The sequence below is a fragment of the Mytilinidion resinicola genome, assembly GCF_010093595.1.
Source record: "Mytilinidion resinicola strain CBS 304.34 unplaced genomic scaffold BDZ99scaffold_27, whole genome shotgun sequence".
In the NCBI taxonomy this organism is placed as follows: Eukaryota; Fungi; Ascomycota; class Dothideomycetes; order Mytilinidiales; family Mytilinidiaceae; genus Mytilinidion; species Mytilinidion resinicola.
In genome coordinates this window covers 84,993-111,014 of record NW_022985463.1, presented here as the reverse complement: position 1 = coordinate 111,014, position 26,022 = coordinate 84,993, and the positions used below count along the sequence as shown (strand labels likewise).

The following is a 26,022-nucleotide window of genomic DNA, read 5'->3' as shown; positions in this document are numbered from 1 at the left end:
GGGATGCGAAACGCCGCGGGGACTTTAGTGTTTGCCGCACTGTGTGTATTAATAGCACCTGCAAAGGGAAGAGCCTCATTCCCGTCGCCCCTCCCAGGAAAGACAACCCGATGATCTCACGATCGCCGGGCCGTGCGGCAGGAACAAGGAATGCGCTGGGGTTGTCTCGACGACGCCACCATTCAATATTCACGAGTTGAAAGCTCCAAGTGTCTTCAACTGCACGCCTCAACCTCAGCCCATCCCCAATTCTTCCCTCCCCAAAGCCACCCACCCACCCGTGCTTACCAAAGACGCCCAACACGACCGCCTCTTCGTTCCACAGCTACACAGCCTTCCTATTAAATGGCCGACACCCAACCACCCACCTCCTCCACGACTCCTCCCGCCTCAACCTCAACCTCCACCCCACCCATCCCAGCCTTCCCCCTTCGCGCCCCCGGCTCCACCACCTCCCCGCTCTCCCCGCCGACCCCCGGCTTTCTGACAGGCACATGGCACGTCACGCACTCCACCCTCCCCATGTGGCGCAACGCGCGCAACGTCAAAATAACATACAAACCGCTCTCCCCCACCACCGCCACCGACTTCCCTCCCCTCGACGACCTAGTCACGTATAATCCTCTGAAGGGGGAGAAGGAAAAGGCCGTGCGCGGGGTGGACAAGATCGATGCGAGCAGCGGGGGCTGGGCGTACAATTGGCGTGGGCGGGGGTGGTTGGTTATTGCAGGGAGTCGGTGGGAGGTGTTGGGGTATGGCAAAGAAGAGGGGGAGGGGGGAAATGAGTGGGTGGTTACGTTTTTCGCGAAAACGCTGTTCACGCCTGCGGGGTTGGATTTGTATTCGAGGGGTGGGAAGGGGCTGGGTGAGGCGACGGTGGAGGGCATTAAGAAGAGCTTGGCGGGGGTGGGGGATGAGGTTGTTAGGAAGTTGGCGGAGGGGTTATTCGTGGTGAAGATTGGGGATGCGGAGAAGTAGTGGAGAGGGTCGAGGGATAAAGGGTGGTTGGGGGACTGCGGATATGTTGGGAGAAGGGTAGACGCTTAGGGGTGTACTGAAGGGACATGAGGTGGAATAGTAGTAAGTATATGGAGAGTTGGATATACCCAGTAGAGCCTTTCTACCCGTCACGCACATACATAACACCTAAAGATAATACATAATTGCAACGAAGTATTAGCGGAATTGTCCAGCATGTGACTAGTCACTCTAGGTTATTTTCTATCATTCTACCGTCTCTACCAAAATAATCAGCCACCAAAGCGTCTGCAACTTGACACTATTGATGCCCTGTCCAGGTAAGTCTTGGCGCGGAAATGGTAAAGTGTAGAGTCGAGCGGTGGTTGTTGAGGAGATGGACCTTTGAGAGCGAAGCTAAGTTGGGAAACATGTACCTAGATTTGGTATTGTTGCGGGGAAGCCTAGCATAGCCTATGTATACCGAGTGGGAACGCAGTGCGATCAACTCCTGGTCGTCGTTTTGTTCAATCGTAATTTTGCCGAAGCTACAGAAGGCTGCGTATATACCCCCATACTACGCTAAAATGCTTGCATTCAACTAAAGGATCAATATCAATGCACAGCTCCGCACATTAGATAGCTACCTAGGAGGTGCAAAGTGCTAAACTTCTCTTGGAAGACTGTAAATCTACATGATACTCTATTCGATCTTAGTTCAATTCTCAGCCTTGCCTTGGAGGCCTTAAATGTATTGATAGACTCGAGAGGTCCTCAGCCTTGGCTTGTTTTGGAATAGCGCGAATATGACTCCAGGGCTGCGTCGCACCAAACCTTCAAGATTGCCCCAGCCAACTCCAACCTGATGCTGTCCGAGGGTTTCGGAAGGTGTTCACACGCCCTCTACCACAGTCAACGGTGCGTTTTCCCTAGCGCTCAGCCATAGAGAGCCATGGCGACAGTCCGATCCTGCTGAAAGAATATCGCCAACAACCACTAGTGACACCGCAGTCCAGAACAACCATGCACATGCAGTCGCGATACACGTGGTTACACGTGGTTCTCGTTCTGCCGGAGAGCCTGCTTATCACTGGCTTAGCCAGCTTCCAACATGGCAGACGCGGGGAGCAAACAAAGTCTCCTATCTAGGCTTCCGGCAAGCAGCGCCGATACCACTCACGTGCCACTCAGGCAGTCCTCCCGAGGTCCTTTTCCCACTATAAGCTAGGGGTACGACCGCCTGAAAAGCAATTTACTGACTTACTTCTACCATCCTATCAACGACGAAAGCGTTGTATAGCAATAATCACGACTTGGCGATAGGCTTGCTTCAGATAAGATAATGTAGTAAGTTGTCCGTCGAGGGAGCTCCACTTCGGATAACGACTCCGCATCCTCGCAGCACCATGCCACCCACGGAGTCTAGCACTAAAGCCGTAACGTGAATCCGCGCGCCTGACGCGCGAGCATGTATGCAGCTACCTACGTAATCCGTGGAGAGGAGCCGAGGGGGGATATAGGGTTGACGAAGTTCGCGATATAATGAACGCTTCATTGTGAATTTCTAGTTCTCTTCCAACTCTCATCTCTACGTTGAACATTGAAGCTTAACTCTGTCACCAATCACTCAACACGAGACCAAAAAAGCTCCAACAATGCCGCCGTCTAGTGCAGTCCCTCGCCCACAAGACGCCCCAGTCGACTACGCCAGACCGATCAAAGTCATCTGTATCGGCGCGGGCATGTCTGGGATACTCTGCGGCATACGCTTTTCGCAGCGGATCCAAAACCTCGATCTAACGATCTATGACAAGAACGAGGATTTTGGGGGCGTGTGGTATGAGAATAGGTAACCTTCTGTGAAATTTGATAATTGAGCAACTATAACTGACGCGCGTACTAGATACCCTGGTGTTACTTGCGGTAATCCCCCACTTTGAAGATAGATTAGATTTCCTGCGGGCCCTACGCGTGATAGTAGAGCAACGCTGACGAGGACATTGCTGTTTTTAGATGTTCCATCCCATGCTTATCAATACACCTTTGCCAACAACCCGAATTGGTCGCACTTCTTCTCCCCAGGGAAAGAGATTGGGAACTACTTCCGAGATGTCGCGGATCGCTACGACGTGAGGAAGCTGGTGCGCTTTGGCCATGTGTTTCGCGCCGCGAGATGGCTGGAGGAACAGACGCGGTGGGAGATCACGGTGCTGCGATTGTCGGATAATGTGGTTGGTGTTTCTGCCCTCCATGAATACTGATATCTGAAATCGACGCTGACGAAGTCAACACCAGGAATTGAAAGAGTACTGCGACGTCTTCGTTAAAGCGACGGGAACGCTGAATAAATGGGTATGGCCTAGTATCAACGGACTCCACGACTTCAAAGGCAATTTGCTGCACTCGGCTAAGTGGGACGAATCGTTTGATCCGACGGGTAAACGTGTAGCGGTCATAGGCTGTGGATCTACTGGACTGCAGCTCGTGCCTGCAATTCTTGGAAAGGTGAAGTACATGGATCATTATGTCCGCGGGCCGTCGTGGATCTCGCCGGCAGGGTATGTTGCAGCTGACCCCAGAAAAGCGAACTCGGATGTTCATAATTGTAAGCCTTGCTTGGTGACTCTCTAACGTTGTACACTGACATGGCCTGCCAGTCGAGCACCCGGTCGAAGAGCGAGAAGAGTTCGCCAAGGACCCAGAGACCTATCTGCGTTACCGACACCAGGTGGAGAAGTACGTCAACAAGTCCCAGGGGCTCCACGTACTCGGAACGGAAATGAACCGGAACTTTACCAAAGCGACCGAAGAGTCTATGGCACGCAGATTAGCTAGCAAGCCGGAGATTTTGAAACACATGAAACCAACATACCCGGTCGCTTGCCGTCGCGTGTCCCCAGGCCCGCGGTACCTGGAATGCCTCGTCGAGGACAACTTGAACTTCATTCCAAACGGGATCAAACGCGTGACGGAGAGCGGTATTGAAGACGATACCGGCACCTTCCGAGAGGTCGACGCGATCGTATGTGCGACTGGGTTCGATACGTGAGTGCCTGATACCGCCACCTGCCCCTTGACTCTCAGCATAACCCGAAAGCAGTTCACTGAGGCATAACGAAAACCCGATTTACGGTCAAAACGACGTATCCCTCGACCAGCTATGGGACTCGGAGCCAGGCGCGTACATGTCAATCTGTCCACCGCAGATGCCGAACCTCTTCCTGTTCCTAGGCCCCAACGGAACAGCTGGCGCTGGCTCGACTATCCAGATGAGCGAGTGTGCATGTGAGTACATGATTAAGTGTGTCCAGAAGCTACAGCGAGAGAACTTGAGATGGATGGTACCGAAGTAAGCTTAATATCACCTATGGCCCTGTCCTGTCAGTAAAGCTAACAGGGAGCTCGAAGAGACGTGGCTGTCAGAGCGTTTATGAAGCAGGTCGACCGCTACTTCGCGAAAACTACTTTCGCATTCATGGTATGCTATGCCCTTTATTTTTTTGGTGGGCAATTAGTTAATCCGAGATACGCAGTGTGGCCAGTGGGCTAAAAGAACCCCGAATGGGAGGGTTCTAGGATACTGGCCTGGCGGGGCGGTGCATCAGCGAGCGACGCTGGAAACGCCGAGGTTTGAGGACTTTGAGTATGGGTCTTTTGATGAAGATGAGGAGGACTGCCTTGCTTGGATGGGGAATGGGATGATAGTTGCACAGGAGAAGGATACGTCTACGACTGGTTATCTTGATACGGTTGATGTTCCTCCTTTGCCTAGGAGGGAAGAAACGGGGGGGTTGAATGTGACTTGAGAGGACGATCTGGTTCTTGCGCAGTGAACTTCTTCGGACTTTTGGCAGATGTCTAGAAGGGATGTTGGAAGAACGCACAATGTTGATGTCGAGCGCTGGGGCTGAGTAAGCACAGCCCGAGCTCCCCAGGCGCACTTGATCGTCTTTTTCGTCTTTTCCTTTCCTCTCAACTTCCATTTTACGTTACCCTATTCGTCGAAGAATCTGAGATTTCATGCATCATAGCAGCATCTAGGACGGATCTCTAAGCTCTTAAAAACTATTATTTCGGTGAGTTCAAAGTTTACTGATGACGTCAAAAAAGCTCGATCTTGATTTCATTTCAACAATACCTAGGTACCCGTGGCTCCAGAAAAGGTCTCTGAGAACTTCCGCCATGTACGCTGGGACGAGAGGCGAAATCTGGACCTTTGCCCTTTGCATTTCATCAGCTTTCGCCGTCTTGCACATCACGATCGGTGTCTTTATCAGTGGCTGCGGAGTCGCTCCGAGCTACACTTACGAAGTTCCGAAGTTCACAGCAGCTACCCTCTTCCAGTAGATTTTCATAAAGGTTAAACATGCAATTGATCCGGGCACGATGCTGAGTCCTCGTAAGCTAGTCTAATGGGATTTTGCCAAACCCATGGCGCTCTCCTAGGCCTTTTCTTGATATTCTCCAGCCACTTTAGCCACTGTGGCGAGGCCTAGGCGCTACCTAGGTAGGTCTCACTATCACGACGATAGTTTTGCTAATCGGGTTCTCGCATATGTTGGTCAAGTCTCTGCGGAGACGATTCCTACTCGTCTATGACGACGCCTCATCATAGGTCCCGCGCTCATCACTTTAGCGGCAAGTTATATCATACCACGACCAAGTTTAATTGTACCATCATCGACAGTTTCAGAACACCTCTGCGATCTCAGAGAAAGAACCAGAGATTCCTCATATCATATGCCATACCTGGGTAGAGAAAGACCTGAGTCTCGAATCTGCCGAACTGATTTTCGTGTCGTTGTTCAAACGTGATTATTCACCCTGATTCTCAATCCTGGGAACATCCTGACTTAAGGTATACACTACTCCAGCTTCTCAGTGCCTAGCGTTGGAGAAACCCTGAAGATCGACAGCTCGTCATAAAGTAAGGCTATCTCTGACACTCATTGGATTGTTCCTACTACAAACGTGGCTGAACCAGCGGAGAAGAAGGCCTTGAACCATCTTCACTGTCACAAATGGTGCAGAATCCAAGGCACTAATCAGCCTTATCCAGACATCTCACTGCGGCCATCATGGCCGACTCTGCGGTGTCATCACTCGCTCACACTCATGAAATGCGGAGTACAAAACCTCAGTCGACCCTTCTAAACACTCTCGTAATCAGTTATAGAAGCGCATAGTTCCTAGAACTGATCTTCACAACTCCCCCTTATTGCCAATTCCCATCATGACTGGCCTTCTCACCCTCTGGGTGCCCGAGAAGCTGAAACACTAGGCCCTCTACCGCTGGTTCCTCCGCCTCACCCGCGTCCTCCAATTCCTCTCCGCCATCATCTCCTTCGGCCTCTTCTCCTCCAAAATCTATAAAATCTACCGCCTCATCAACCGTGTCAAAACCTACCGTGGCATCTCCGGCTCCGACAGCGCCGTCGAAAGCATCCTCGCCATGATAATAACGCTTCTGCTCCGCGGCGGCGGCCCAAAGTGGCTGCGATGGTTCTGGGTCCTGCTCGACCTCGCGTTCGTCGGCGCCTTCATTGCCGTTTCTGTTTTGACTAGACCCGCGGGTGGGCCAGAGGGCCCGAGTCGCTGCTACACGAATAGGAGGTCAACCACGAGCCCTAGTGCGGTTGCTACGGGTAAGAAGACAAACGGCAATGATTCGAAGTGCAGTTTGCCTTGGGGAACGTTTGTCTTGGCTATTTTCAGCACGTAAGTTGTAATAAGAAGCATCGTACGGATGAACATTCTTGCCTCGAAGAGCGCCAGATGATGGAGGAGAATCAGCAACAACGAATGGAGCAGAACCAGCAAGGACAGCAAAGGCGTTTCTAGGAATCACTAAGCGAAATCTTTATGAAATGATGTGTAAATCTTTATGAAATGATGTGTAAATCTTTATGAAATGATGTGTTCGAGTCTCTTAGGGAGTATAATACTAATTTTCTGCTTTTAGCATCTGTTGCAGGAGTCTTCGAGCATTGCAGATCCGTACACTATACATATAAAACTCGTCCCCAGTTGTCTACTACCCCTATCGCAAGGCTCGTAGCTGTGATTACGAGGATAGTATACGCAAACACCGCTCTCTCCTTCTTGTCTGTCACTGCGTCTATCCTACAAGTCCTCTGCATCAACACAGGACCCAATGCTCGGCGCTGCTCCCCTTAACATGCCCCCTCCATCTAAACCCAAAGAGAAATCACTCGCTATCAAACCTCACCTCCCCGTTCCTCATAACTCCCTGCGCCTGCACCCGCGTATCCTCCCGCACCCGCATATCCTCCCGCGCCAACACCCTCATACCCCCCCGCACCCACCGGCAACAAACTAACCGAGCTCGTCCTCCACCCATCATCCGGTTTCCCCACCCTCCTTACGCTCAAAAATACGGCCACCTTCCCGCCCTGGTACAGCGCCTTGACCTCGCTGGGATGCACCACCGCGAAAATCAGCATCGCCAGCGCCATCAGCGCCGCGTCCAGCGCATACAGGTACACCTCGTGCATCTGCAGTACGCCGTTGGCGCCCTGCATGTATTCGACCACGCGGTACACGGAGCGGATCAGGATGAGCAGCGCGGCGACGAAGAGGGTGGCCAGGTGCTTCAGCCAGGGGACTTGGCGCGAGCGGGGCGTGGGGTTTGAGCGCAGGCGGAAGAGGAAGAGGAGCGAGTTGAGGAGGAAGAGGCCGAAGAAGAGGATTTGGGTGAAGAGGCCGATGAGGATGACGGTTTTGCCTCTTTTGGCGCTGGAGGCGGTGCCTTTGGCTAGGAGGCCGCCGCCTGTGCGAAAACGGAAAGGTTAGTAAGTGGGTTGTTGGAGATGGGGACTAGGGAATGGGGGCAGGGGGGCGCCTTACCGTAGGCTTGCACGAGGAAGGAGAAGATGTCGCCGCAGACAAAAATGGCGGTGAGCCAGGTGCGGCGGATAATGGAGTGCGCCTCGGCTTCGGTGAGCAGGATGATGCGGCCCAGCACCATGTAGATGGAGGCGGCGAAGAGGAGGGGCCCGAGCAGGATGGCGAGGACTTGGATTACGTAGGGGCCTTCAGTCCAGTTAGGGGTTTCGCTGGCGCCTTTAAGGCGGGCGAGGTAGCCGATTGTTTCGACTAGAGGGGGGAAGGTGTTAGTTTGGAGCGATGGGGAGAGTCGTGCTAAGGTGCCTCAGGCCCTGCGGCTTGAGGATAGTAGAAAGGGGATACTCACGGACGCCACCAAGGCAGAATGGGACGAAATACCACGCCGCCGTCCGCAACATCTGGTATAGGTGAAGCAGCGTTAATATGCCGAAGATGCCCAAGAATACGACTGCGGCGGCCTTGGAGGGGTCATAATCGTAGTATTTGCCGACCGTGTCCGCTCGGGAGAGTAAGAGGTTTATGGTAGTCATAGGGGCAGCGTGTGGACTCGTGGTTGAATGAGCAGAAGTTTGACCAGAGAAAATGATCGATATTGCGGGAGATAGTTTGATGCGATTGATGATAAACACGCTGGCAGTGTAAAACAGTCAACGGAAGTACGAAGCAGGGAGTGAATGACCGATTGGTGGTGTTGAGAACCAGTGATTGCTGAGGCGTGAGAACGGAGGTGTTGGAATGGCGTAAGGGCTAGAGACATTATCGGGCTTTCATCTTATATATTCTGGGGTCGCGACATGCATTCTCCCAAAAGAGGCGCAGCCTTGATTTCGTTGTGGATCAGCCGAAAGCTCGCACTGCGAGGGGCGATACGGGTAGCTGCTCGCGGACAAGTAAGATATCAGCCTCCTAGCTTGTTGATCATGCTCTAGCACCGTTTTAAAGATAAGGTTTGCGAATGGAAGTTATGGTAAGAAGGCAGCCTGACGTATATGATCGGCAGGCAGTGTAGTTAACCGCGATGGGGCTCTATGGTGCGAGCATGCGCCATCCTAGATGTACCCAAAGGGCGGAATGTAGGCGAATTGCCACGTACTCATGAGTCGTATCTGCACTCTTCGAGGCTTGTTGAGGCAGTGTGGGGAATACTCTCAGTGACGGGATTTGCGAAAGTGCCGACATTCACTCCTGAACGAGACGGTGGGTTTAAGCGAGCAGGCATTGTCTCTCTCATTGACTGCTTTCTTGAAGCGATCCATATAATAGGCTTCTGTTTCGCGCTTTAATACGCTGATCTCGTTGTCTTGTTACGTTCCAGGGTGTATTTTAGGCGTGCATGAGTTCGTACCTGGGATGTGCGATGCAAGAGCCGAGTTGCGAGTCCGTATCTAGGTACGCTGACGAATCGCAACATAAGTCTCTTTTGATATGTACAGCCTCTCTGTACGTCCGACGACCTAGCGCGGAACCTGAGTCGAACCCCGTGAACCTCCTTTTCTGGGCTAATAATGAGCCGGCTCGAAGATTCATTGGCTAGGCAGCTGTTATTCCCCCTAAAGGCATCCGGAATCGTTACCTCATACGGCAATTTCGTGGCTTGATTTTGGCGCTAGGTCGCCGGACGTACAGAGAGGCTGTACCACGTAAAGCTTGGCACCTCCTAGCTCCCGTTAGTCTCGGGCACTAGATGAACCCTGGAGAGCTGAGCCTGTCGGGAATTCTTGTGACCCGAATTTCCTTTCGTCGTTCGTTGCTCGTGCTTGCGGTTCCCAACTTATTCTACGCTTCTTGCTCTGCATTTTCTAACGTCTTGTCGTAGCAATTCTTTGCATCTTGGCGGCTGTCCTTCTTTGCCTTTTTCGTCGTTCGTAATCTTGAATCAGCAAGCCTCAGCCCCTCGCACTGAAGATTTAGCCGAACTTCCCAATGCCGCGTCACCATGTAAGCAACGCTGAGAGCGGAGAGAAAAGGGGCAGCTTTGCTCTCCGCTACTTTGTCCTTAGATATGGGAGACTTCGTAAACGTGCTCGGTGTATGCGTCCAGATATATGTCAGATCGTCGAGATTCAGTTTGGCCCTCTCTGAAGATCGGAAGGCAGTCTATGAAATCATCTCTATAGAGTTGATAGATATCCCTGGGGTGTTCTCGGTACCACTAAAACCATCGCATACGGAAATGGCGTCTTGATACAAGATTCGTTCCTCCCAGATGGCTTCTCCGCAAGTCCCTCCTCGTCGAACACTTAGTTAACAAACCGGAACAAGTTGCCGGCGACACTCGTACCGTCTTCTAGATGCAAATCACTGGCTGCAAAGCTATCTTTATTAAACATAGCGTCCTCCTGATCTTCGCGCATCTTTAAGAACCAACTTTCCATAAGATAAAGATATACCTGTGCTTAGGCGAGGAAACCCTAACAATGAATAGACTTCGTGATTGGCGGTTTATATGGGTTAAATGAGGTAGTAGAGAACTAATAATAAAGTTATGAAACAGAAAAGATTTCCAATGTTCTATTAACCTTTATTTAAGCCTTGCCCTGAAGACCCTGATTGTATTTATAGACTTAAGGTTCCCTACCCACGCGCTTGCCCCATTCTAGCATTAGCAGGAACGTCGATCAGATCGAGCCTTTCAAGCTCCATCCAAACAACCCCGTTCCCATATGAACAGCCCTCGTTTTCCTTTCGTTTCATCTACAGCATCGCCCCACCCACGACCATGGTGTTCCGCATCCGCGCCGCTACCCAGGACGAGATCCAACGCGGCAACCTCTGGTCCCTCCAATACCTCGGCGAGGGCGCCGCCAACATCGTCTTCGCATTCCGCTCGCCTTCCTACGCTCCGCAAGGGTCCTGTGAATGCCGCCACCCCGTCATCTGCACCACCGCGTCAGGTGAAGACGCGTCAACCCAACCATCACTGATGCAAAACCGCGTTCTCCGCTTCTCAAAAGACGCGCCCAACGCCCCAAGCTGCAGCGACATCGCAACCTACTTCACCAACATCACCAGCCGCTTCTTCGACGGCGACACTGCTCGCCACCGCGCGTTCCACGGCATCATCGAGGTCGAGCAACCTCTGGTCGACTATCTCAACACCCTGCTGAAGCAGTGGGGCATGCTGAACCACCGCAAGGCCGGCTGCGAGCGCTCCTTTATCCGCACAGACGACCTCAACTGCCTTCTCTTGCCCGACCTAACCTCCATCCCCGGCTCTTCCACCACCATCGAGATCAAGCCCAAATGGCTGCTCCAATCCCCGACCGCGCCGTGGCTTGCGGTACGCTGCCGCACCTGCGCGCTGAGAGCGCAGCGCGCAGCGAAAGGCGACGCACGCAAGCTGATGCTCGACCATGGGGCGGCCCCGTTTTGCCCTCTGCTCTTAGTGTTGGACGATCCCCTTAGGTTCACCTGCGGGGTCGGACAGCTCTTCTCCGAGCGCCTGCGGCAAGAGGAAGGCTTCAAGGCGCTTTCCCCGGACCTCGAGGACAGCATGGTGATGATGGTGATTGACTACTTCAGGACCGGGCCCGGGCGCGCGCTGCTGCTGAAATTGCGGCTGTGGCAGCAGGAGCTGGATCCCGCGGGATTTGAGAGTACTAGTCATGAGGGGATCTTCGCTCGTGATGGTGGGAGGGGGTTTGCGATGCCGATTGGGGTCGCGAGGGAGCGGCTGAAGGTCGCGATGACGTTTCGGGATTGCTCGATGTTTGTGTGCGTGCATTATGGGGCGGAGGTGCCGTTTGTGGAAGCGTATTTGGTGGATTTGGATCCGAAGGTGGATGAGAAGGTCGGGGAGTGGTTGGACAAGGAGGTAGGGTTGCTGAATCAAGGGTGGTATACGGGGAAAGAAGAAGGGGCAAAGAGGGAGAAGGTATGTGTTTTAGCAGGCCAGATGAAGTGGGACACGAGGGGGGAGAGAATGTGGTGGTTGTGAGGGGTTGGTTTGGGTAGGGGACGTGTCTTTGGCGTTTGGGGAGCGATATACCCCTGTGCTACTACTGAGGGGTGGGCTTAAAATACCGGAGGGACGGACGGACGTATGTTTAACATTGCAACTGCATGAGACATCGATATGGATCAATCCGATCGTTTATGCTAACTTTTTACTGGATTTCAATGAGTCTGGAATCGGGCTAGGTGACACCATAGAAACAGTGTTGGTACATGAACAGAGCCGTCTCCGATTTTTCATCTGTCGTTTTCATACATTCAATCAGACAAGAAACATCCAGAGGGCATCTCTCCAACTCATAAGGTTCCCCACTCCCTCTGCTCACGGCTACTCTCCTCATACGGAGACGGCAGCGCAGGCCAATCTAGGTAGAACGAATAACCTACCTGCGCTAGAGAATCGAGTTCTACTCCAGTAGAACGCTCTAATGGGACCGATCCGGTGGCGATGGATTGTGGGCCCGATTCGGCATCGTGGACGCTCTCGCTTTCTACGAAAAACTCTGTCAGCAGCAACGACTTGGAAGCGGATTTGTATCCGAAGGTACAAAGGTAACATTACGTGGAATCTTAATGCAAAGAAAGTCTATCGAACACACCTTCAAGCCTTCCCCGTCGATGGAAGAACCTCATCACGACTCCGATCAGCGCACCGAGGACTTGGAGAACGGACACGGCACCAAATACTATGGCAAGAGTGGTATCCAGCTTCATGTCCACACGGTCTGTTCGAAACAGCTTTTCGGACTTATGGGAAACGACTAGATCGCCAGACACAGGGTTGAAGTAGAGCGCCAGCAAGCGAGGAGCCCGCGAGATAATTAATAGCAGGAGAATAGCCGTATGCATCAATTTATGCGAAAATAAATAGACAGCATGTCCTCAGGATTGCTCCATGTATGATAGGGAAGTGGGAAGTAAGTGAGACTATATACTAGTAGAATACTATGCCTCGCGCGTGAGTGCAGGCTATTCGCGTGAGGCATAGTATTCTACTGGTTGCGACGCAACCTCCGCCCATCTGGCGGGCACTGCCCCGCAACCACTACGAACCTTCGAAATACCGTCAAGCTGGCCTGCATCGCCCGGCTCTTTGGTTTGAACCTAGGGCCCGACAGGGCCTGAACTGACTGCTGACTGCTTTGGAGCTTATCATTGGGTACGCCACGACGCACGCTGCTCCTGGGCCTGCATTTACAGCGCAAGAATATGCGAAGCAGGTGGAGGACAGCGTATCACACAGGTTGAAAGTGCGGAGGAAGGCAGACAATGCAGTGACCGGTGAATGCCAGGGGAATATACACGTTGCAGGGAGGACGGCTATCTAGCAGACAGCCGCACGGCATACTTTAGTGACAGACGCGATTGGACGCGTAAAGTGGAAATCCCCCCAACGCGTCAAGGGACGCGATATCACATGTGCTGCCTTGCTAGCTCTGACTCTTCTGCTGCCGCAGCACCCTAGATCCTGGACTGACAGACGAAGAGGGCTACACTAGAGTGCGTGAGTTCAAAGCGCCACGGGCCGGTGTAAATCGGTGCCTGTGAATGCCCATGTCCGCTAAGTGATCGCGGGAAATAGAACTAGGAACTTCGCATTTAAAATTCGCCTTGGAAGGTCGTCTACAATGTGTCACGGAGAAGAGAGAGAGGTCTGGAGGAAGGTGAGGTTATATACAAGGTGGCATGCGCCTGCCGTAGCCCTCACCGCTACTCCCTGACAGAATGTCTACCGTCGCGTGTTGTTAAGGGACCTGGCCCGCCTTAAAGAAATGTCTCGCGGAGCAATGCGATGCTGAACAGAATCCGCAAATGTCGACATCTGCCTTTCGCGGTAGGAGTAGGGACAAAGTTGAATGTATGCTGATGTATTGAGCTCAATCACTTAGCTACTTAGCTACTAGCTCACGTGCAACTCAGCCTCGTGACTGGGTGAATAGTCTTTCGAGCAACCCTAAAGCTTATAGATGTCGAAGTCTTCCGGTCAAGCAGGGGAATAAGCGGCCATGAACCTAGGGTGCTTTGTAAGACGAAGATTGATGAGCAGTGGAAGTGTACAGTAATGCAATGAAACTCCCTTGCAATAGAGATACCTTTTACCATCCCAATAACTCAATCACGATGCTTAACACCCACTTCTTCACCAATGTCACTTGACGGACGGAGACTTTGCTGGAGCTTGTCACCAGTGTACTGATGAGAAGTGTGAGGCTCTCGAGAAGACCCCACTGGTATACACCCCCGTCCTCTCGAGCCAGGCGACACGGTAAGAACATAGTTGATACATGAACGAAACCTTCCCCAGCTTTTGTGATGGCGTCTCCCTATATATGGGTTGAAAAGAAACAACCATGTAACATCTCTCTAGGTCATAAGGCTCCCCACTCCCTCTGCTCACGGCTGCTTTCATCATACGGAGACGGCAGCACGGGCCAGTCCAAATAAGACGGATCTCGAGGAGGAGCTAGGGTGTCGAGCTCTACACCTGTTGAGTGCGGTAGCTGTGTTGTTCGGGAGATGGTGGATGGGGGTCCTGGTTCGAGGTCGTAGTTGTCCTCATTTTCGTTTTCTATACACAGCTCTATTAGTGATGACCACAGAAGAGAATTGGAAGTCAGTGTATTCTCATGCAGAATGAAAAATGAAGCGATAGAGTTTCAAGTATAGGACCTAGAGTTAGGAAGATATACTGAACATACCTCCAAGCCTTCGTCGATGGAATAATCTCATGATGAATTTGACCAGCGCACCAAGAACTTGAAGAACGGTCACTGTGCCGAAGATTATAGCTAGAGAGGTGTCTAGCTTCATGGCTGCACGGCTACTTTGGGCGCTTTTTTTCAAGTGCTACAGTGACCAAATGTGGAGCCTAAGCAATGAGCCAATGACAAGACAAGAATGGAGCAAGTCAGTATTAGAAGGAATAAATGAATGATATCAAAAGCTTTGAATCATGCGAAAGCAAACAGAAATATGTTTTCGGGATTGCTCGAATTTAAATTGGGGATGAGGGGAGTAGGCCATATTTCAGCATCAGTTGTCAGAGTAAATCATTGCAGCGGATAGCAGCCGGCGTGCCTGCGTGGTGTTTGGCACAGCCAGTTGTGCAGCACCGGGCCGAAATTGGAAAATTTGGACCGCCCTGGCCCCCTGCCCGCGAATCCCGTCGCGACATGCACACCCTTGCCACCTGCCCGCGAATCCCGTCGCGACATGCACCCTTGCCCTACCTTCCGAGGCGATTGCGGCTAAGTTAGCGACCTACAATAGCGTCGAGCCCCATTCCCCCCCATCCGGTGCCATTCTGACGGGTCGCGCTATGACATGCCGCCAGGGCTGCTACGAGCTCACGTGCAGCGCAGCCTCATGACTGTGGCGAACAATTCTTGGAGCAGGCCTTGGCTACCTAGCACTCAGAGAAGTTGGAGCCTTCCGATTGATCAGGGAGAATGAGCAACCAAGAAACGAATCTTGAACGTTTGACGAAGGGATTGACGAGAACGTACGAAATGAGGCGTAGAACGATGCAACAAAACTCCCTTGCAACAGAGACAACTTTTACCCTACCAAGAACCTCCCCGCGAAAGCCCAACACCCACCCACCTCTTCCCTACCACTCTTCCACTCACACAACCTCCTCCTCCCCCCTCTTCGTCAACCCCCCATAAAACTTCCTCTCCTCATACACCTTCACATCATCTTCCGCAAAGATCCTATTCTCCCTCCCCGCCTTAATCCTCAGCCTCCGAATCCTCCTCACATCCCACTCCACGTTCCGCGTCAACCACCACGTCCAACAGTTCGCAATCCACCCCACCCCAATCGCCGTCGCGCAGATCGCAAACGAGGCCCTGTACCCGTTGTGCGCCCACCGCTCCTGGAACAGCTGCGGCCCGATCACGCCCCCGACCTGCCCGACGCAGGACTGGAAGGCCAGCGTGAACGCGGTGCCGGTCGTCCCTTTCAGTGTGGATGACCGCCACGCCCAGAACGGGATGAAGTACACGGAGTAGAACATCGTGCCCAGCACGCAGGCGGCATAGACGACGCCGGGCGTGCGGACGGTCGCGAGGACGATGAAGAAGGTCGTCGCGCCGGCCATGATGAACATGATGAACGCGGGGCGGGTAATCCACGCACGTTTCATGAACCAGCCCGCGGCGATGATGGAGAGCACGGTCGCGCCTGCGGGTGGGATGTTAAGGAGCTGGTTGCGCGGCAGTCCGGCGAAGCCGAGGTTGGTGGTGATGACGGGGAGCTGCCAGCTGAGGCCGTAGCCGCCGAGGTTGAGGAGGATCTGGGAGAGCATGAAGGAGTAGGTGCGCGGGTCGGTCAGGGAGGCCCAGATTTCGGATTTGGAGAACGCAGAGTCGTGAGTAAGGGGCGCATTTTCGGAGAGGCGGAGCTCGAGGTATTGTTGCTCTCTGGGGGTGAGCCAGGAGCGGGAGCGGGGAGATTTGGGGTAGTCGGGGAGCACGAGGAAGACCACTGCGGAGAAAAAGATTGTGAAGATGCCTTCGATGAGGTAGACCCTAGGAGGCGGTTAATCGGTGAGTTTGAGAATTGAAGGATGAAGAGGAGGTATACCATCGCCAAGCACTCAAGCCACCTTTCCCGTTCAGGTAGGATATGCCGTAGGCAAGTAGAGAGCCGACAATACCGGAGGTGTTCTGGAAGCCAAACATCCACATGATTGGCTTTCCCATTTCGTCGCTGCGGTACCAACTGCATAGCTGAGCGGCGAGTCCAGGGAACATACCTGCCTCCATCATGCCAAGGATAAAGCGGGCAGCATAAAGACCTTCCTTGTTTTTGACGGCTGCGTGGCATGCTAGAACGATTCCCCAGGAGAGCATGATGCGAGTTTGCCAATTGCGGGGTGTGACTTTCTTTAGCAACAGATTACTTGGTACTTCGAAGACGATGTAGGCGATCTAAGTGTGTTAATGGGTCTCGTTGAGCTGACATCGCTGAAAAGCTTACAAAGTAAATCGATTGGACCCAATTGTACTGGTCGGAAGTCATGTGCAGCTCCTTCATAATGTTGGATGGCTGCTTGACCTGTAGGACTTTAACCGAAGCCGCATTCGCATAGTCGACCTAGAAACGATTAGCTCAAAGAATCATGCACCAACGAGAAATCCTACATTTTTGATTAGATACATCAATCCAATAAGCAGCAAGAACCTCCTATCCACCTTCCGCATAATCGCCTTGTCATCTTCGGCAGAGAAAGATGCGAGGAATGCCTCTTTGTCACTCTCGGACATGTTATCGGCCACATCTTGGACATTCGTTAAAGAGGGGTCGTTCCCATCTTGTCCAGGTTTGACATCATAAGGTGCTGCAGCTGCCATTGATGCGGATCGTCCAATTGGACCTGTATCTGGGGTAGATCAAGAGGCCAAGCCTGTTTGCAATTGCTACCACTGAATCTAGGGAGGTATGTTGCACAGCAAACACATATACTAGAGCAGCGGAACAGCTGTCATATATGCACCCCGTAACGGACCGTATATCTGATGGCGTGCAAGCTTTTCCACGGCGCGTATGATAGGCATCTGTTAATCCGGGACCAAGGGCCTGGGAGCCCACATTCGTCAGATGGAGATGCGCGCACGCAATGGCTGTGATAACAGGGACCCATTGCCTATGGTTCGGCGTTGTTTCGCGTGGGAAGTAGTGGAGCGATCTATACAGGATGCGGAAAAAACACCGTCTCCGCTCAGAGGTGCAACGTAACTCCGACACCACATGCCTATGACAGCTGTTACTAGTAAGTGCTGTGCGGTAGTTAATCCGCCGAAGTTTAAGCTGGTCTCTAGGAAAGACATGGGATAGATGTAGTGATATGCAGTGTTGATGGCGTGCGAGAACGCGAAAACTACGCGACGTTTCAAGTACCGGAAAGACTGCCGATCAAGATGTTTACTGATGCGTCCATAACAGTGCATATTGGAACGGAGAAGGATAGAAACGTAGATTTGCCATTCTCTCAGGCATTAGGCGGGAGTGATGCTCTAGGAAGTAGAAAGTGCAGAGCATGGAACAGGATTGATGAAAGGGGCATCGAAGCTATCTTGAGTGAGTCCGATATGGAGAGGACATGGGATCTGTGCCCCAAGTAGTACGTTACATACAATAACTTGATGGATCTGATGGATGGTGTTGGAGAGGGGATGGCTCGAGGGTACTTTGTAACTTGGGTCGTATTCTATGATGACTAAAGCAGGCTAAAAACTTTACCACCTTCCATCACCAAGCCTCCACTCTCCCCGACATGACAGCATCATAACCTCCGCGCTATCGTGGCCTTTCTCTAAACAAGTCCTGACTTCGAATATGCCAGTAGTAGCGATGTAGAGCGGTCTGACTCGTCCTCGGGAGGGCATTGATCTCGAGAATGGGATACTAGACCATCTATCCAATGCAATGGAACTCATTTAGAGGCATAGCTTCCGTATTCAATGCGTCGTCTGGGGAGGTATTACTACAAGCTCAATATTCAAACTATGAAGTGTATTATTAACAGGACTCCTAGGCTCTATCGTATAACATCCCTCGACAATATCCAGACCCATCGCGTTTTCCCGAAGCTTACCTTTGTACCACACTCGAGAGTCAATCACACTTAGTAGTAGACATATGAGAATATAAACACAGATGTAAAGAGATGCGGCGCTGCGGTAGATTGAATGTCTGTGAGACGCCACCGTCTTCTGGCCCGAGGCCCGGAACATAGTCCTCCAAATGGCGCTTCGTCTTCGACACGGTCAATGTTCTCGGACTGTCGTTCCTCGGGCATGGCACAGCTGCCAGATGCCTAACGCGGTTTTGGTAGGCCCAGTGCCCGTTGTAGTTTTCTATGATAATTCTAGTTAAGGATACGAAGAATAGCGAGTGCCAACAAAGGAAAGAGGAGAATGGTTTCATTCTGTGTGGGTCAGCAGCACTGATAGTGCAATGATGGGGGTTTTTACTATACCTATACTGATGATAGCGCACCTAGGACCGCACAGATACACGCAAAATATATATGCTTTTTATGTCTATCTAGGTCATTAGAGAATGAGACGGTTTTAGCGCTAATGATTTTTCCAATGATTGTGAATGCTCAGCATGCGGCGGTGAAGAATTGAGCGGCGCAATTTCCCCAGACTACGGCAGCCTGAAGAAATAGAATGCCAATAGCTTAGGCCATCCACTCTGGAGACCTGCAGCATGACTAATAGTCCCAAGCGGTTACGCCACGGATGACTTCGGCAGCACAAGTCACAGTCGTGCCCAGAATACCGCACATACTCCGTAGTCACCAAGATGACCAGGTCTACGAATTGCGTCCAGAAGACGGGACGAAGTTATTTGGCGTATCGAGTAAAGTCGGGGATACTGTCTGGCTTAGTCCCTCCAAACTCAGGGTTCCGAGTCTTTCGAGTACTCACTTCTTGTTGTTCATTCTGAGAGGAGTATTTGTGTAGTACTTGTACTCAGAGGGCCGATACATACTTACTCTCATTCTTCACGATTCTCTATTCTTGAGCATGTTCTTTCACTTCAAAGTTCTAGGATCAACATTCCACGGGAACATTTGGCAACCTATCTTGGATCTTCAAAGGGAAGAATGACTAGATGCACAACACCCAGGCTTAGCAATATGCAAACACATGACTTTTGTGGTAGCTACGCAATGATTGGTCCGGGTTCACTGCCTCCTGACTAAGCAGCTAAGGATAGTTAGTAACTATAACCGACACCGTCAAAGCTGAGGCAACCACCTACATTCACCAGGCCTCTCTAGGCGACGAAGTAGCATAACAACACCCTTCCTCTAAGCAACCAGCACGAACCACATAAGAGAGACCACGAGTGACTCGATCTACCAAAATACCTCCTAGGATGGACCTCTCCGCGCCCTCAGCAACAACCGACGTGCTCACCACCTCCGAACTCCTTGAAAACGTACTCTACCATCTTCCCCCTGCTTCTCTCCTCCGCGCGCAAAGCACGTGCCGACTCTTCCACACTCTCATCTCGACTTCTCCTTTGCTGCAATCATGTCTTTTCTTTCGTGCTCCGCCGCCCTCCTCTTCAAAGTCATCTACCAAAGCTGCCTCTTTCACACCCAACCATCTCCTCCTCGCTACCTTCCCTGGCTTTTTCTCTTCCTCTTCCAGGATCCCGAAGGATGATTGGGATCTCCTTTTCGGACACCTCGACCGTTCACTCCTCGACGTCGGAGTCACAGCAACTATGGAGAAGTTTAAGAGGCTGCCATTCAATGATCCTGCAAAGAGAGAAGCAATGAGGAGGAAAGAGGCGAGTTGGCGACGGATGCATATCGCAAAGCCACCGATCAAGAGGATCGAATTCGTTAACACGCATCACGGTCAAATGCAGACAACGGTTGAGCATTGCGTTATTGAACTGGGAATGGATAGCGAAGAAACGGATGGGGAGAAGAGGGCACACTTTGTTGTTGCGAGATTTCCAGAAGGTAGAAGTAGCAAGCGCGAAGCTCCTTCTGATACTTGGGGAGTTTTCGAAGACGGGATCATCGATCTCGAGAACTTCGGGAAGCTCCCAGCCAGTGAAGCCAAGGAAGTCAGCTCCGCCCCACCTGTTTCAGTGGTGCTTAAGGACGAGGGGTTGAGGATGGGTGTGTTGTATGACTACATCGAGGAGGTCGTCTGTGGAAGCAACTACGACCGACCAAGCTTCCAGCTCAGTTTCGAGGTGCATGGGGGGGAGTTGGAAATGTGCGAGAAAGAGCTAGGTGGCAGTGGAGACGAAGCGGGTAGCGAAGAGATAGTAGACGAAAGCGATATCGAGTTCACGCTCCGGGTTGCCCTGTCGTGTGTCTTTGGGTGCGTTATCGAGGAAGAACCCCCGATGCTAGATTTTCACAGCGAGGGGTTTGAGAAGGTCCAAGTGGTGGGAACTCAGGTTTCTAACAAGGCTTCAGGAATGTGGGACGATGATGGAGGTCTGTGAAGGCTGTTTGTTTCTATGAGGATATGATACTCTCTTCAACGGAATGGAGCAGCCAATCTCATGTTCGAGTGTCTTACAGAATCGATCTTCAAAAATAGAGCTAAAAGCGTTCAATTGGCATATATCGACCCCATATTATCTCAGGAACCTCAGACGCTCCGCAGAAAATTTGTGGTGGTTGCATAACTCAGCACCTACCGTTACCCCCCTCCCCCCTCTGCAACACCCCTGCAACTCCCCTGCAACTCCCAAAATCCTCTGTGGAGCGTCTGAGCTCAAATGGGCGCGTGTTTGGTGTAAGCAGGTCGGAATTCAACAGGCTCATTTTCTTCAGTGGACGAAAAAAGGGTGTTACCAAGCAGCTATCATCACAGTTGTTGATGCAATTGAATGCTAAGGTACTTGAGTACTCAATTCACATATTTATGCCTTATCACCTAGTCTATTAGGGGGCGAAATACAGCGTTGAAAAGAGAGTGTTCATTTTTGAAACCGGTCGGGCTCACTTTTCAATCTGCTTTTAAGATGGAACTTTACCACCACAACTTCTTTTACTCTAAGGACCTAGGAGCTGCTTTCTTATACTCTTAAGAAGCAGCTCCTAGGTTCTTAGGGTGAAAGAAGTTGTGGTGGTGGAATGCGACCGTGAAAGCTTCAAAAAAACCGTCCTTACAAACTGCGACCATTTTCCCTCTGACCTTCTACGAGGAATTCCTTGCCCGTCCGTGCGCATCACGTGTACGAGCATAAAATTCATAAGCGTGCACGGGCATACGTTCGCCCACCGCAGGACGGGCAAGGCAATTCCTCGTAGAGGGTCTGAGGTACCTGAAATAAGCCCCATACACTGCGATCTTGAGGTTGATCACGTGATATTCCGTATGAAGTTCTAGTTTATCAACCTAGGTAGCGCACTTCGGAACATCAGGCTTCAGCTCTCCGTTCTCTCTCTAAAACTACAATGTCAACAACGTACACATAGACGCTTCTAAGTACCAACTAGATCCGACTCCTGAAACCCTCAAATTTCAATGGCTCGCTGTCTATTCAGCTTCAGGAGGTTGTTCTCAACGATGCTAGTCACGTGGTAGTTAACCGCCCTGCTCCACTGTGCCACAACCTAATTTTAGGAGACTTTTCTCACCAGCCTCTATCTTCCTCTACAGCCTCTTTAACTATTGCTACAGCTTCCCCAACAACAGTCATGTTTGGTTGCATTCTCGACAATCTGCGAGTAGAGCCAAAAAAACGCAAAAGCCACTATTGGGCCCTGGTATGATTCCTCCGTAAGTGCGTGCGCCTTCAAAACCGCCAATTTCGCTGTATCCAAGACATGAGCAAACTCAGTCGCCCCTCTTTGGCAAACTCTTTGCAGCGGAATTGCGCATCTTCATCTATGAAGCGGTTCTCGGCGATCTGATTCGGCCAATGCATATCGTTCCGCATGACAATGGGTCACGTCGCGTAGGTCATTATCGCTGCAGGGAAATGGAATGCCCGTATCCGACCTGGCAGCACAAGTGCTTCGGGCTAGAAGCGCACAAAGGCCACGTATCTCGTCGGCTTACGCCTCAGACGCACGACAAGCTGCTTGCCTTGCTGGTAAGCTGTCGTCTAAATCTTTGTCCCATCTTGATTCCTGAAGTCTGAAATTCGAGGCCGTACGATTGTTCTTATTGTCGCGTTACTGACTTCAGGCATAGTTATTTTGAGGGTATTGACATCCTGTACACTGCAAACCACTTCAGCTTAGAAGGCGCAAGGGGCATGCTCGAGATGAGATCAGTTGTACCGACCCCTCAATGGCATATGATACGCCATGTACATGTCTCAACGTTGTTCTTAACACCGAGGCCAAGTTGGCTGCGGTCAGGTTTCCCTCCAGAGAATTACAACAAGTGGTCTGACGGTTGCAAGGCTTTGCAGGAGCTCCGTGGTCTCCGCTCTATACGCTTTGAGTTCATTGTTCGGGCATAAGAGGGGAGAGAAGATGGGCCTGCAGAGGCAGATGTCGAATCCCTGGTGTCGGTACTGGAGCCGCTCAAGGACATTAAAGCCCCATCATTCGAGGTTGAGATGAATTTTCCCATTCCTGATCCTGTTCAGGCTATACTCGGAGACACAAATTTCACGCTCAGGTTTCAACAAAGACCCTGCAGGAAGCCTCATGCTCGTTTCTAGATTCAACACCTGTCGCATATTCTACTTTGGTATCAGAAGGACCCTACAGGATACCACGTCCTCATTTCCAAATCAATCGGCTATAGTATGCTCTGCTCGGAGTCCAGATTTTGAAGCCTAGTATTCCCGACATCTTGATTGGAACCTAGACGATAGGTGCGATCTTATTATTGTCATCTACATGCCCAGGCTTGATGTTGTCCGACACTCTTTTAGGTCCCTTGATAGACGATAGGTACAATCCTACCGTCGTCATCCACACGCTTTGGAGCTGTGTCGTCCAACAATTTAGCCGCTATTCAGGCCAAGTCAGCTACACATGTTTCACAACACGACAATCCAGAAACATGGAAAGGCGACATACCGCTATCGAAAAGCGCAAAAGAGCGCGTTACTGTCCGCTGCGTTTACCTCTCCGCTGTCGTTGACGTCCTCTCCGAATTGTGCAAGTTTCCTAGCGTTTGTCCAACCGTATGCAGGAACTTTGAAGATTCCGAGGAAAGGTACAGGAACGCGGTAAAGAGATCAATGAGTGCTGTAGGCATAGGCGGTAGGAGTCTGAAATGGAGGAAGAGCTTACATTTTCGGTGCCGATGATTCTTTCGTCTTCCACGTAGTCTAGCCAGGCTGACCTTCCATGCGTCATTTCGTGCAGAATGACTTTGTTGAGCAGCGAGAAGGCATCTTGTTCATTCGCTCATTAGCTTTGCTCTAACTCTGCGCGTATTCGACACGTTCAAGCGGCGAAATGACATACCGATCGGTCTCAAGCCCCAGTTCGTACTCTCCACTGGCTTGATAACTGCTCTTCCAATCTTAGTCCTCTTCTTGACATCGCTAGGCGTCTTGAAGTTTTTAAATTTGACCCAATCAACGAACCAAGGACAGATCTGAATTTGGGTTGGCCTTTCGTCCCATTTCCGGTTTAACGTCAATACATCGGTGATACTCTCATCGCGGACGAGCTTGGAGGTTTCTGGACTCGACGTTATGGCTAGAGCACTGAAGTCTCCAATAGACTGCTTGCACTGTTGCTCTTTGTATTTCACTAGCTCTCCGGTAGCTGGCATGATCGACTTGCCAGCAATTGAGAGACTCGATAGCGTTTCGGAATGAGGGATGGAGCTTACTTTCATCTTTCCAGAGGTCCTCTTCTTCTTCGGACTTCTTGTAGTGAGAAAGATCACAGTATATGATCTACGGTTGGCCTTGTTAGCACTCATGACATATGCCTTGAATGGGAACGAAGAAGTGAAGGGAATAGAATGCACTAGGCACGCACCACGTCAATTTTCTGTACCTCTTCATCACCTGTGATTTCTCTAATATAATTCTCCTGGATTCCCTGAAATATCTCACCCATCCAGATGGCGCCTCAGAACATGCCGGCACAGCAGGGGCCCGTTGGGCAAATCGGGTTTCCGATCCAGAACCTGGTGTTGGATAACATGAATATGGTCGTCGTCGTGTACCATGACGTCCGAGTTCGCATGGTCCGTGGGGAAGGGGTGCCCGTGCTGCTGGCTCAAGCAGAAGTTCTTAATATCCCGACGTTGGTGGAACTCCAACTAGCGGTCACACTCTTGTTGGGTATGGTTGGGAGCCAATTGCTAAATATATGGATATCGAAGACGGCGCTCACAGAGAATCTGAAGCCGGAAGACTTATATTGTCCACAAGACATACTTTGTATCGCGGACGATTGCAAGGCGCAAGAAGAGGATAAGGAGATCCTTGAGAGAAATGCGTTTTGTAAAGTGGTGAGTCGGCGAGTATGCATGGAAGGAGAACGAATTGCTGACACTAGAATACAGACAAAACATGAGGGGTGCCATTGCCGGAATATCAACTATCCTCATATCACTCTAGTCAAACCCGACTACATGGACGCGCAATATGAGTGGTTAGAGCAGCTCATCAAACTCGCTGACATGCTACCATTCGAGCCCAAGTGCAATGGCGCGCTGCAGGAAGCTGAAGTACTCAGGTTAAATTGATGTGAACTCTGATTTCTATAGACGTCTAGCTAGTTGTATATATACTAGGGGAAGGAAGGGGGCCACCCCCAGGGTGGCGCGCTAGTAAGTTCAGATGAGCCCTGCACAGCTGAGGCTTCAGCTCAGTTCTCTACAGCTGAGATTTCAGCTGGGTTCTCTACAGCTGATGTTCGGAGAGTAGCTTTCTGGCATATGAGTTGTTGATCCTAGGTTGTAGTGCTGCAACCTGAGTGAAGTGGGCGCAGAAAAGTTCGAAGAGTGCGTTGTTATATCTCTCCCCCTCACAGGATTTATAATTGACTCGTTTAAGGAAAATCAAGAAGTTTTGCGGCAAACACGCAAAACCTCAGGACGGATTAAACATCAAAGGCCCGAATGGCGAGAATATTGGGAAGAGGCCGATTCTGAGGCCGGATTCACTTGGTCATTGACTTGAGAGAACACTAAAGATTCTTGCGATTTTGACTGCGAAACCGTGTTCCTTGCATTCACAGAAAGTAAGGACTGTACGTGCTCTTGGTGCTGCGACAATCCTACTGCTTTTATACTAGCACGTTTGCTTGCAGGTGTCAAGGACAACGGGTTTTTAAAAAATGGAAAGATTGAGACTGAGTGTGGAAATGCTCTTTACCTTGCAAGCAAAACAGGAGGCTAGCAGAATGAAAATTACGGAGATGGAGGAGGGTTGCAGCCGGTGAAACCTCGAGGGGAAGTGCCTAAAAGTTGGAGAAGAAAGGGGGTCTAAAGAGGACTAAATTGTCTAAGAGAATCCGCGATCACGGCGTAGAATAATAGGTATTACTGTGGGTAGTACAATGTACAACACCCTAATCACAACTTGAGCACTTTCCTTTCCCTTTTAGGGAACTGGTGACTGCTGGAATTCCTCTTGGGCTGTGACCTGTAGATCCTCATGTAGATCTATGAGATCTATAGGCTCGGCATACACCTCCGCATCTACATCCACAGTAAGCTTAGATCTATACAGCTTCAGTACGTATGAGTACGTAGCTACGGCATCAGCTTCCGTCCTACGTAGCCTCACAAAGTCACGTTACTCTCCTTTCAATTACGT

The 26,022-nt window shown here is 51.1% G+C and overlaps 10 protein-coding genes across 10 annotated transcripts; 7 read left to right on the top strand and 3 right to left on the bottom strand.

The window, feature by feature from the left end:
• Positions 1 to 462: 462 nt before the first annotated feature.
• BDZ99DRAFT_351139 (uncharacterized protein) lies at positions 463 to 960 on the top strand (the record flags this gene model as incomplete). The annotated part of the gene is made up of 2 exons (XM_033714516.1): positions 463 to 744; positions 787 to 960. Coding segments are annotated over 2 exons (456 nt in total), but the record flags the coding sequence as incomplete, so codon positions are not given.
• A 1,399-nt stretch (positions 961 to 2,359) lies between these two features.
• BDZ99DRAFT_169791 (FAD/NAD(P)-binding domain-containing protein) lies at positions 2,360 to 4,994 on the top strand. The gene is made up of 8 exons (XM_033712955.1): positions 2,360 to 2,806; positions 2,861 to 2,880; positions 2,971 to 3,188; positions 3,253 to 3,562; positions 3,615 to 4,002; positions 4,058 to 4,306; positions 4,366 to 4,435; positions 4,491 to 4,994. Exons 1-8 carry the CDS (start codon positions 2,613 to 2,615, stop codon positions 4,761 to 4,763), a joined length of 1,722 nt encoding a protein of 573 aa, XP_033570222.1. The 5' UTR covers positions 2,360 to 2,612; the 3' UTR covers positions 4,764 to 4,994.
• A 1,041-nt stretch (positions 4,995 to 6,035) lies between these two features.
• BDZ99DRAFT_576174 (uncharacterized protein) lies at positions 6,036 to 6,705 on the top strand (the record flags this gene model as incomplete). Its single annotated transcript, XM_033728548.1, has 2 exons — positions 6,036 to 6,119; positions 6,239 to 6,705. The coding sequence occupies 2 exons, from the start codon at positions 6,036 to 6,038 to the stop codon at positions 6,677 to 6,679; spliced, it is 525 nt and encodes a 174-aa protein (XP_033570221.1). The 3' UTR covers positions 6,680 to 6,705.
• Positions 6,706 to 11,217: 4,512 nt separating this feature from the next.
• BDZ99DRAFT_468234 (uncharacterized protein) lies at positions 11,218 to 11,893 on the top strand. Its single transcript, XM_033721201.1, has one exon. It carries the CDS (start codon positions 11,324 to 11,326, stop codon positions 11,759 to 11,761), a length of 438 nt encoding a protein of 145 aa, XP_033570220.1. The 5' UTR covers positions 11,218 to 11,323; the 3' UTR covers positions 11,762 to 11,893.
• A 1,888-nt stretch (positions 11,894 to 13,781) lies between these two features.
• Positions 13,782 to 14,589, bottom strand: BDZ99DRAFT_576172 (uncharacterized protein; the record flags this gene model as incomplete). Its single annotated transcript, XM_033728547.1, has 2 exons — positions 13,782 to 14,347; positions 14,478 to 14,589. 2 exons carry the CDS (start codon positions 14,587 to 14,589, stop codon positions 14,148 to 14,150), a joined length of 312 nt encoding a protein of 103 aa, XP_033570219.1. The 3' UTR covers positions 13,782 to 14,147.
• Positions 14,590 to 15,396: 807 nt separating this feature from the next.
• Positions 15,397 to 17,048, bottom strand: BDZ99DRAFT_453481 (permease of the major facilitator superfamily; the record flags this gene model as incomplete). Its single annotated transcript, XM_033718333.1, has 4 exons — positions 15,397 to 16,310; positions 16,366 to 16,712; positions 16,762 to 16,878; positions 16,926 to 17,048. The coding sequence occupies 4 exons, from the start codon at positions 17,046 to 17,048 to the stop codon at positions 15,404 to 15,406; spliced, it is 1,494 nt and encodes a 497-aa protein (XP_033570218.1). The 3' UTR covers positions 15,397 to 15,403.
• A 2,508-nt stretch (positions 17,049 to 19,556) lies between these two features.
• BDZ99DRAFT_576170 (uncharacterized protein) lies at positions 19,557 to 21,201 on the top strand. Its single transcript, XM_033728546.1, has one exon. It carries the CDS (start codon positions 19,675 to 19,677, stop codon positions 20,767 to 20,769), a length of 1,095 nt encoding a protein of 364 aa, XP_033570217.1. The 5' UTR covers positions 19,557 to 19,674; the 3' UTR covers positions 20,770 to 21,201.
• Positions 21,202 to 22,068: 867 nt separating this feature from the next.
• On the top strand, positions 22,069 to 22,950 carry BDZ99DRAFT_399750 (uncharacterized protein; the record flags this gene model as incomplete). The annotated part of the gene is given in 3 exon segments (XM_033716148.1): positions 22,069 to 22,223; positions 22,473 to 22,734; positions 22,750 to 22,950. Coding segments are annotated over 3 exon segments (618 nt in total), but the record flags the coding sequence as incomplete, so codon positions are not given.
• Positions 22,951 to 23,095: 145 nt separating this feature from the next.
• Positions 23,096 to 24,020, bottom strand: BDZ99DRAFT_526623 (uncharacterized protein; the record flags this gene model as incomplete). Its single annotated transcript, XM_033726154.1, has 3 exons — positions 23,096 to 23,245; positions 23,531 to 23,634; positions 23,708 to 24,020. The coding sequence occupies 3 exons, from the start codon at positions 24,018 to 24,020 to the stop codon at positions 23,096 to 23,098; spliced, it is 567 nt and encodes a 188-aa protein (XP_033570215.1).
• Positions 24,021 to 24,317: 297 nt separating this feature from the next.
• On the top strand, positions 24,318 to 24,947 carry BDZ99DRAFT_576169 (uncharacterized protein; the record flags this gene model as incomplete). Its single annotated transcript, XM_033728545.1, has 2 exons — positions 24,318 to 24,710; positions 24,765 to 24,947. The coding sequence occupies 2 exons, from the start codon at positions 24,318 to 24,320 to the stop codon at positions 24,945 to 24,947; spliced, it is 576 nt and encodes a 191-aa protein (XP_033570214.1).
• Positions 24,948 to 26,022: the final 1,075 nt, after the last annotated feature.